General features: G+C 52.2%; 1 protein-coding gene and 1 pseudogene across 1 annotated transcript; one reads left to right on the forward strand and one right to left on the reverse strand.

Moving 5' to 3' along the window:
* Positions 1-934: 934 nt before the first annotated feature.
* LOC150062408 (POZ-, AT hook-, and zinc finger-containing protein 1 pseudogene) lies at positions 935-1627 on the reverse strand (annotated as a pseudogene).
* A 2186-nt stretch (positions 1628-3813) lies between these two features.
* LOC150062409 (aldo-keto reductase family 7 member A3-like) lies at positions 3814-9506 on the forward strand. Its single transcript, XM_090334009.1, has 7 exons — positions 3814-4112; positions 5093-5280; positions 5475-5579; positions 6842-6938; positions 7090-7189; positions 8568-8697; positions 9345-9506. The coding sequence occupies exons 1-7, from the start codon at positions 3899-3901 to the stop codon at positions 9504-9506; spliced, it is 996 nt and encodes a 331-aa protein (XP_090190135.1). The 5' UTR covers positions 3814-3898.
* The last annotated feature ends 654 nt before the right edge of the window (positions 9507-10160 follow it).

The raw sequence follows: 10160 nt of genomic DNA on the forward strand, positions 1-10160 counted from the left end.
CTACCTTCCTGGCTCCCAACAGCAATGAAACCTCTTACCCTCCTGACCAGACTAGCATTTTTCAAAATTCTGCATAAAACTATTTCTTCCATAGACTCCAAACAATCAACTAGCCAAGTTAATTATAGTACATCTAAATGAAGTTTAATTCTAACCCTAAGGTGTGACTGCGGTTTACAAAGAGCTCTGTATCACCTGGAATAGCTTTCAGTAGCAATTCACTACAACTGGTCCAAAAATATATATAATAATAATAATAATAATAATAATAATAATAATAATAATTAGAGAATTAAAACCCAACAGCAAGTTGAATGGTTAAAATCAGGTAAGAACTGGATTTTGGGGTGGGAGTGTCCTCAATAGCTGAGCTTGTATTAACAGTGAAACAATAGCCTACAACAGGGCTCAGGAAGGCCCAGAGCCCTCTAGGCCAAAGGCTAAGCTCAGGAGGCTCTAAGAGGACAGGTACCCCATGGTCCATTGCATGCTGTAGGCTTCTGGCTCCCTTTAAAACAGTTGGGCATTAGGTTATGTGTGTGAAGGAGACACTACTGTGGTTTCTTTTGACAGGTATGGTAATGGGAAATGAGGAATTAAGGGTCCAAAATGACTGAGGTCCTAGAATGCCTTAGGGTTTGGATCTGGGATTGGGATCACTAATGACTGAGCACAGGAATTCCAGCTTCCTCACTGGAGAAACAAGGGCTGGTGCTGACTTAAAGGCCTATGTAGTGTTTTTTGCCCTCCTCTCTCTCTGTCTCTCTCTGTCTCTCTCTCTGTGTCTCTGTCTCTCTCTCTCCCTCTCTCTCACATATCCCTGGCCTCGCAGATATTTCTGCAGAGTCTCAGATGAGAATCTATTCTAAAGACCATTGAGGGGAACGGGTGACTGAGTGGGAGCAAGGGTAGGGTAGGGTAGGGATGAGGGAGGGGTTTAAAAATGAATAAAAATCTCTCAGCTACAGAACCCCCAAACATTACTTCCCTCCGCATTCACAGCATTTCTCAGCAGTCCCCGATGGCTGTTCCCGTGGGGACGTGGCATCTGTCTCACTTCCCCTCAGGCCCCCTGGGCTTCTGGTCCACCTCAGGATCTACTAAGGATGATGCAAAGGCCAACTGAACAATCTGAAACCCAAAGGACTCTAGGAGAGACATGTTCTGCTGGGGAGAGAAAGGTGACCCAAGGGCAGGGCCCAGGTCCCCTAGGGGGCCCCCAAGGGCCCGGACATGCACCTTCTGAATGTGTTTGTTCAAGTACGACTTAGAACAGAAGAAGCTCCCACATTCAGGGCATGGGTACTTCTCCCCATCAGACTCCATTTTGTTTTTAGGGACAGCCATGTCACAGAGAAGGAGCCATTGTCACTTTGCTTCTCAGGTGTCTTCAGGTCACTGGCATCAGAAAGGTCACCACAGGAGTTGGAGCTCTCAATCGGGTCCTGATGTGAGAATTTCTGGCCTTCTCGGTTACATATACTGCAGAAGTTGCTGGGCCCTGTGGTCTGGCATGTATGCCGCTCTCAAGTACTTCCCACACACCTGACAGGGCACCTTGTCTTCATGACAAGCCAGGTGGGAGCGCAGACAGTCTCCAGTGGCGAAAGAAGCATTGCAGGTCTGACACTTGTGAGGGTGCTCAGAAGTGTGCACCTGCTTGATATGTCCATTCAAATGATCAGGCACACAGAGCTGAAGCAGACTCCCTCTCCCCACCCCAGCATGACAAAGACAAAGTCACCACCCAGCTCAGGCTCTCTAGGCCCATTTTCTCCTGGGGGGGGGCAGGGGGAGAGCAAATGTTTGCCTCTGATTTTGCCTACCCACCCCCCACCCCAGCCCCCCCCCCCCCCGGCAGCAACTAAATGACTTCTAGGACCAGAGCCCCTTTAAAAATCTGGGCACTGTTCTTTAGCTGGCACTCTTAGAACTAGAGCCACAGCTCCACTTCCAGCTTTTTGGTTGTCACTGGATATAAGGGTCTTGTAGACTTTTCTGGCTGGGCTGTCTTTGAACTGTGATTCTGAGATCTCAGCCTCTGGAGTAGGTAGGATTTTTAGATGCAAGGTTGACAGACATCTCGGTTATCAATGGCTTTGCCAATACAACAGTGGTCTGTGATTGTGACTTTTGCTGCCCTCTAGGGAAGAAAGGATGACAAAAATAATAAGAGTTCATCTCTCACAGAAACAAGCTTTTTTGTGGTTGTATGCTACATTTCTCTAATGCTTATCCATAATTGTTTGTTGAATACCAGCAATATATTTGGGGGGGAGTGTGCACCCAGATACTGGAGAACTCCGGGACATGGGTGGCAGGGCTGGTGGAGCACTGGGCAGTCAGAGGGACTGTCCTGGGGCGAGAGTGGGGGACATCCATAACACAGCAGCAATGCCCGGACTGGCAACCTCTGCAGTGTTCTTCCTTAGAATGGACAATGTTTATGTAGGTAATGTTGTAAACACAGGTTTTCCTCTTCTTTGGATGAACAGTCCACAATCAATTGCTGAGTCACGTTCCTTTCTTGGGGACAGAGTTCTGTCCTTCAGCTCTTTTGCTCAAGGCCAGCACTTTGAGCCACAGCTTCACTTCCAGTTTTCTAGTGGTTAATTGGAGATAAGAATCTGAGAGATGCTGTCGGGATTAGGGGTAGGCTTATCTAGGGCTTAACAAGGAAACGGAAAGAGACGTGGGTTATGGCCTCTTGGGGGTCCAAGGCCATGTCCAGGCCTAGGCCACAGTGGAAGGCTCCACCTGGTTTGAGGGGCCATTGTCCGCTGGGGACCAAGGATGGGGTCCTTACCCCTGCCCAGATTGAAACCTGCCTGCATGCAGGCAGGTGTACAAGCAGTGTGTGGTCAGGCTTGTTCCTGTGTGCCTGCTGTCTAGCTTGGCCTGAGGGAATGAGACAGGAATCAGACCTTCACTCAGCCAGCTGAGTTGCTAGGATTACAGGCGTGAACTACCGGCTCCCCACACAGCACAAGCTATACAACGTGAGTCCGGGAGCATGGAGACCCACTGGAGGTGGGAAGGACTGTGGAGAGAAGAAGGCCCCATCCAGCAGGCCCAGCCTGGCGACCTCTGCTCTGTTCTCCTTGAGGCTGGACCACCCTGCCTTGGCAGCAGTCCTATCAGCATATTGGTGTTGGCAGGGACCCAGGATTACTGCTTTGGTGACCAGTCAACAGTAAGTTTGCTGTGTCATTTCCCTTTCCCTGGGCTGCCAGCAATCAGTTGCTGAATCATGTGGTCAGGACATGGTTAACTATGTGGGTCAAGAGGCTCGGCCTCCACTCCAAGCCAGAGCCCCAGACCACCTTCAGCTGAGAACACCCAAGACCAGGGGCTGAGTCCTGCCCGGGGGAGGCCAGAGCCCCGGGCGGGGTGCGGTCCCCGTGCGGAGGAGCTCGTGACAGGCCCTTCCTCCTCTGTCACTGCCCGCCCGGCCTTCCTCCCTCCGTGGTCTCACCTGCCCTGCCCAGGGCCAGCGACTTCCCTAGTGCCCTGCCTGCCCCTCCTGGCCACCTTCCTCAGAGCAGCCCCGCCCCAGCTCTGGACCAGCTCCTCCCGCAGCTCTGCCCCTGCACCCAGAGGCCCAGCCCGCCCCTCGGCCTGTGCCACTTCCCTCAGCCTCCACCCCGGCCCCTCCCGCTACCCCGCCTCCCCGCCCTCCACAGGCCAGGCCTCAACTCTGCCCTGGGTTCCCCGGCCCCGCCCTCGGCCCCGCCCCTCCCGGCCCAGCCCCGCTATGCCCCGCCCCACGGCCACACCCCCGTCCAGTGGGCGTGGTCCCGCAGCTCCACAAGTACCCGGGCCTGGCCTGAAGTCCCAGGCTTCCCTGCTGGACTCCAGTGCACAGCCGTCCGCTCCAGCTGCTGCAGCTGCCTCCAGCATGTCTCAGACGGGGTCTCAGGCTCGACCCGCCACGGTGCTGGGCACCATGCTGATGGGGCTCCGCCTGGACCCCTCCTCCAGCGCAGCAGCGGTGCGCTCCTTCCTGGATCGCGGCCACACGGAGCTGGACACGGCCTTTGCGTACGCCAATGGACAGTCTGAGACCATTCTAGGCGGCCTGGGGTTGGGGCTGGGCCGCGACGGCTGCAGAGGTAACGTTGATCCCACTACCCAGGACGCTGACTGGCCCTGACTTTCCAGAGCTGTGTGAAGCCCAGTTTGCTCTGAGCCTTCTTCTACTGGACAGTGGAGCACTGTGTTCTCTGTTTGCATTTATCCACCTTCCCCATAGTCCCCCCCTCTTTTTTTTTCTTTTTCCTGTCCTGTGTTAGAACTCAGGGCTCAGGCACTGTTCTTGGACACTTTTTGCTCAAAGTTAGAGCTCTGACACTTGAGCCCCAGCACCACTTCCAGCCTTTTCTGAGTATGTGGTGCTGAGGAATCAAGCCCAGGGCTTCCTGCATGCTAGCCAAGTCCTCCACTACCAGGCTATGTTCCTGGCTCCAGGGCAGCCCAGCTTTTTGTTGTTGTTGTTGTTGTTATTTGTTTTTGTTTTGCGAATCCTGAGATTTAGCTCAGGGCTTGAGCATTGTCCTCTAGAACTTGAGCCTCAACACCAGTGCAAGCTTTTTCTATATATGTGGTACCAAGAAATCGAACTTGGGCCTTAATGCATAGTAGGCAAGCACTCTACCACTAGGCCAAAATCCTGGCACAGCCAAGGGAGTTGTCGCCTGAGAGGCAACAACAGCCTTGGGAATCTGGCACTAGGCAGCCTCTCTCTGCCCCCTCAGGCCTCATAGAAGGGCCATCCTGCCCCAATTCTGTGCTAACCACCCCAGGCAAGGGTGGCACCCTTGCTGCAGAGCAGACTATGAACCAGCAGCAAATCTGCCTCCTCCGTTGCCTAGGGTCCAGTGCCTTGGCTGGATCCCACTGAGTGTTTCTCACCCTATGAAGTATTATTGTCAATTCTGCTTAAAGGGAAGAGCATTGAGATTCCTAGAGATTCAGGAGCCTAGGAGTGATTACTTAGGAGTAGGACTTGAACAAACTTCTGCCTCTAGACATGGCTCTAAATGCCCTTTTTAATGTTTGGTAGTGGCTTGAATTTCCATTTGTGTCTCCAAAGTGAAAATTGCCACCAAGGCCAATCCATTGCATGGAAAGTCCCTGAAGGCTGACAGTCTGCGGTTCCAGCTGGAGACCTCACTGAAGCGGCTGCAGTGTTCTAGAGTGGACATCTTCTACCTCCACATGCCTGACCAAAGCACCCCAGTGGAGGAGACACTGAGAGCCTGCCACCGGCTGCACCAGGAGGTGGGAGAGATTCCCCTGATCTCTGCCTGGGAGTGATCTCTGCTCTTCCCATCCTCACACTACCTACCTGCAGACTGAGGAAGAAGAACACCCAGGGCAGAGCTGGAAACATGCCAACCCAGGGTCTCCACTCCCACCTCCTCTGCCTGGAATCCTTGGTTGTTCAAGGTTGTGACTCCACCTCTCCCCTACAGGGCAAGTTTGTGGAGCTTGGCCTCTCCAACTTTGCCTCCTGGGAGGTGGCAGAGATCTGTGCCCTCTGCAAGAGCAATGGCTGGATTATGCCCACCGTGTATCAGGTGAGGAGCACCTGGGGTGCCAGGAAGCCCAGGCCTTGGACTTTGGAACTTTGTTGATCTTTTCCCCAGCCTGCATCCTGTGTCCTTTAGAGCAGCCACCCCTCTGATCAGAGCCTGTGCACGGCCCCCAGGTAACCTCAGAGGAGGACAAAGTTCCTCATCCTGGCCAGCAGGCAGCTGCCCATTTGCTGCCTGAGTGCACAACTTTGCTCCTTACTTCCAAGCCTGGCTCTGCACCTCAGCCTAGATCTGTCCTGTGCCTCTGGGGGAAATGCTCAAGGTCACTCAGGTCACTCCCCCCACCCAGCCACAATCCCCTGAGTTCTCAGGCTCTGCTTCACCTGCTCCTCCCCATTTATTCAGCAGTTTGTTCAATGCACTGGTCCCAAAAGTCCCCAGTTCACTGTGATCTTTTTTCCACTCATTTGCATGTGTTTATTCTCTACATTACTGTAATGTCCAGGAGGGTGGCCAGGCCTGGTGACCCAAGCATGTAATCCTATCTACTTGGGAGTGAGAGATTAGGAGGCTTTTCTAAGAATACAAGTTTGGGAGACCACATTTCAGGAAATGGCTGGTCTGTGTGTTGTGTGCTTGCTATCTCAAGCTGTCAGGGAGATGAGACATGGAGCATGGAGACATGGCATTAACATCTCTGTGAATAAAAGGTCAATTAGCAGCATCACACTCCAGGGTGGCCTGGGAGAGATCCCATCTCAAACATCAGCAATGCACAAAGTGGCTAGGGTCATGGTCCAGAGGTAAAGCTTGTGAAGCATGAATGAGGTGCTGAGTTCCAGCCACATCCTATGCCTTGTCCCCCAAATTAGAGGTCAACGTGTTGTCTCCCTTAGAGATTTTGACATCCATCACCCACTGCATCCTGCATGGGTTGCCTGAAGAAATGAGTTTTTCTGCCACTGCCTCCTGTTGCTATGTGTGTGCTCTGACTGTCAGGTGCTAGGATTGTTCAGGTGTGAACTGAGGGTTTTCTTTTTTTTTTTTTTTTTTGCCAGTCCTGGGCTTGAGCTCAGGGCCTGAGCACTGTCCTTGGTTTTTCTCAAGGCTAGAGCTCTACCACTTGAGCCTCAGCACCACTTCCGGCTTTTTTCTATGTATGTGGTAGGGAGGAATCGAACCCGGGTCTTCATGCATGCTAGGCAAGCACTTTAACCACTAGGCCAAACTCCCGGCCCCTAACTGAGGGTTTTCTAAGGACACATTGGGGACCTTCCTCTTGACTCCTCACCCTCTCCCTGCAGGGCATGTACAACGCCATCACCCGGCAGGTGGAAAAGGAGCTCTTGCCCTGCCTCAGACACTTCGGATTGAGGTTCTATGCCTTCAACCCTTTGGCTGGTATGGGCTACGTGGACACAGACCTTGGGGTGCGGGTTGGGATGCAGGCCTGGCCTGGTGGAGCCCAGCCAACCACACATGGACAGAGGAAATGAAATGCTCAGGAATGCAGTCAAGTTGGTGATAAGTGTCCCCATCCCCTGCCCACCAGGTGGCCTGCTGACTGGAAAGTACAGCTTTGAAGACAAACACAGCAAGCATCCTCAGAGCCTTTTCTTTAGTTACACCAGGGCTGAGGTGTACCGAAACCGGTGAGCACTGGGGGAGGAGTCTGCATGGGAAGGGGTGAGTGTGCCCTTATTCAGAGTTACTGAAGGCCTGCTGTTGCAGTGCTGGCTCCTTCCCGGTGCTGTGACCTGGGTCCATTGTTGTCATGATTCTCTGGAGAAGGTTGGGATTTCTGGCTTCAGTGCTGTCTGTGGCACTGAGTCTCTCCCGTGGGAAGATGCCTTGCTGTCCACACTGGGGTCCACACTGCTGTGGCTCACTAGTATAGCAGATCTCCTTCCCCTCCCCTAAAATGAAGATTGCTAAAGAAATGTCTACATGCCCATTAAAAAATGCATTTAGTCAACAAGTGTGCCTCATGCCTGTAATTCTGGCTATTTAGGAGACTGAGATCTGAGGATCACAGTTGGAAGCCAGCTTACACAGTTAAGTCTGAGACTTTTGTCTCAAACCAGCAACAAAATTGGACATGCACACTGAAGTATGGTTCAATGACAGAATGACAGCACAAAGCACTAAAGCTAAGGGACATTGGCCCACCTCTGTTCTAGCAAACCTAAACTCAAATAGATACACAAAAGCTGATTCATTTTAGAGTCCGACTTATTTGTTGGTTTTATTATGAGGAGACTCATCTTTTTTCCTAGGGCTTGAATTTGAGGCCTGAACACTGTCCCTGTGTTTTGTGCTAAAAGTTACTTCTCTAACATTTGAAGCACATCTTCACTTCTGGCTTTTTAGTAGTTAGCTGGAGGTAAAGGGATTCAGGCTTTCCGTCCTTTGGGTGGCTTCAAAGTTTGGTCCTTAGACCACAGCCTCCTAAATAGCTGGGATTACAGGCATGAGCCACCAGAGCCCTGTTCAATGCTGATCTATGTGGGCCTTAATAACCCCGTGTCAGAGGCAATTTCCTGACTCTCTTTCAGCTTCCCTTTCCCATCATTAACTGTGGTGTCACAATGTATTGACCTATTCCCATTCTTTCTGTTCACTGTAGAAAGCTATAATTGCTAAATTTGTAGATGTCTGCTAGTTCATTTCTGAGCACACTTGTGACCCTTTTGCAAGTAGGAGGGCAAGACCTCTTAAGCCAGGCTTTCTGCAGATTCCCAGGTTAGCCCTCTTGAAATGTCCAGTCATAAGTGGAGGCTCATCAGATCTTGTGTGTGAGCTGCATGCACTGCTGTGACTGAAGCTTTCTCAGGTGGGGTGTGCTTCTGAGGAGAACAGTTCTTGTCCTTGCATGGCCCCCTCCGTAGATGAAATCTCTGTCTGCTCAGGCACCTGGGAACGTGGATGTGCTCAGGTGCTCCTGAGCATCCAGCTGTCTCAGGGCTCTGGGAACTGGGCTGCCCTGGACGGTCTCCAGAGTCCTGACCCTTGTTCCTGTGTCCTGCTCAGTTACTGGAAGGAGAACAACTTCAAGGCCATCACCCTGGTGGAGAAGGCCCTGCAGGCTAGCTATGGATCCAGTGCCCCCAGCTTGACTTCAGCGGCCCTGAGGTGGATGTACCACCACTCCCAGCTGGAGGTAGCCTGGCTGTCCTGGGTACATGAGTTGGGGGGGGATGGGGAGTGGGACCTTGAGAACCCCCCAGCTAGTATCTTCTGGTACAGATGACTTTTTTTTTTCTTCTGAAGTGTCCAGGTGGCCTAGGTTACACTTTCTTCCAGTGGCCCTATTAAGTATGAGCCTCTCAGTTTTAACATGGCTTAGGGAGTCTTACTCTGCCAATTCTTTCAGCTCCCATTAGAAGGAAATAAACACATTTGGCTTGAACTAGAAAATTTAAATGCCTTTAGCATTTAAACTTCATCCCTTCCCCTATGCTCTGGAGGCAGCGCCAAGTCCTGTGTCTGGCGCCTCTCCATATCCTTGTCACAGGTTGTAGTGTCCCTCACCCTTTATCTAGCTCTGTCAAGGTAGTATGGCTACAGCTACATTGAAAGCAACATGAATTCATGAATTTTTGCTCATTGTTGGCTCTCTACTTGAATGGAGTGCCACAACTCCATTTTTTTTAAATGCCTGTGTCCTGGCACCAACACAGTTTTGGCTAGACAACTCCATCTGGAACAGTACAGGCATAAGGAAAAATATTGGCAGTGCTGCAGGGAGGGGCAGGTGACTTGAGCTGCAGGTGGAGGAAGGCTGTTGCTAACATGGTGTTCTTGCAGGCTGCCCATGGGGACGCAGTCATCCTGGGCATGTCCAGCATGGAACAACTGCAGCAGAACTTGGGTATCATCGAGCAAGGGCCCCTGAAGCCAGAAGTTGTGGAAGCCTTTGATGAAGCCTGGACACTGGTTGCCCACCAGTGTCCCAACTACTTCATCTAGGTTCCACCTGACTGAGGCTGCAGATAGCTGACTACCTGGTGTCTCTTCCACCTTGAGCTGACCCTGCTCATTCCTGCTGATTCCTTTCATCTACTTCCTTCCAATGCACCCAGTTGGTGGCTGGCTGAGGTCTGCCTCTAGTGAATAAAGTTGGCAGCTCCTGAGCTATCTGTGTCTGGTGCCTCTCTCTCCTGAGCTGGGAATTTCAGGGACCGTTGTGAGGACATTGTCAGAGGTTGTAGGGTCTCTTTAGACCCACCCCTGCTGCCCCAGCCTGGCTTGTCTCATCTGTGGGGCTGGCTGTGCATGCTAGGAAGAGCCACGTGTGGTGTTAGAGCTGCCTTGGGCATGGATGTTCATGTAATGGAGTCAAAGTTGTCCCTGCCCTTCCGTGACCCACTGCGAGAAAGTCCAGGCTCAGGGTTGGGATTAGTCCTCAGGACTGGAAAAAAAAAAAGGAGAAGAATGAAAAGAGTGCAGGAGTTACAGGAGTGAAGGGCAGAGTTTGCCCGCAGGAAGCAGAAGGACCCGGGTCAAGGTCCGCGGTACCCCATGCATGGAGCACTGTGGCGTGGTCGAGGTCAGAGCTGCCGCCTGGACGGCGCTCCGGCCCCGAGTTCAGGCCCAGGGCTGCCAGACCAACACTGAGACAAC

The sequence above is a fragment of the Megascapheus bottae genome, chromosome 6 (assembly GCF_031878675.1).
Source record: "Megascapheus bottae isolate mThoBot1 chromosome 6, mThoBot2.hap1, whole genome shotgun sequence".
In the NCBI taxonomy this organism is placed as follows: domain Eukaryota; kingdom Metazoa; phylum Chordata; class Mammalia; order Rodentia; family Geomyidae; genus Megascapheus; species Megascapheus bottae.

Bases quoted from the DNA above. Each gene is read 5' to 3' on its own strand.
- LOC150062409 (XM_090334009.1), top strand. From the start codon at position 3,899: ATGTCTCAGACGGGGTCTCAGGCTCGACCCGCCACGGTGCTGGGCACC. The intron at 7,190-8,567 runs GTGAGCACTGGG...TGTCCTGCTCAG, and splicing joins GCTGAGGTGTACCGAAACCG to TTACTGGAAGGAGAACAACT. The intron at 8,698-9,344 runs GTAGCCTGGCTG...GTGTTCTTGCAG, and splicing joins ACCACCACTCCCAGCTGGAG to GCTGCCCATGGGGACGCAGT.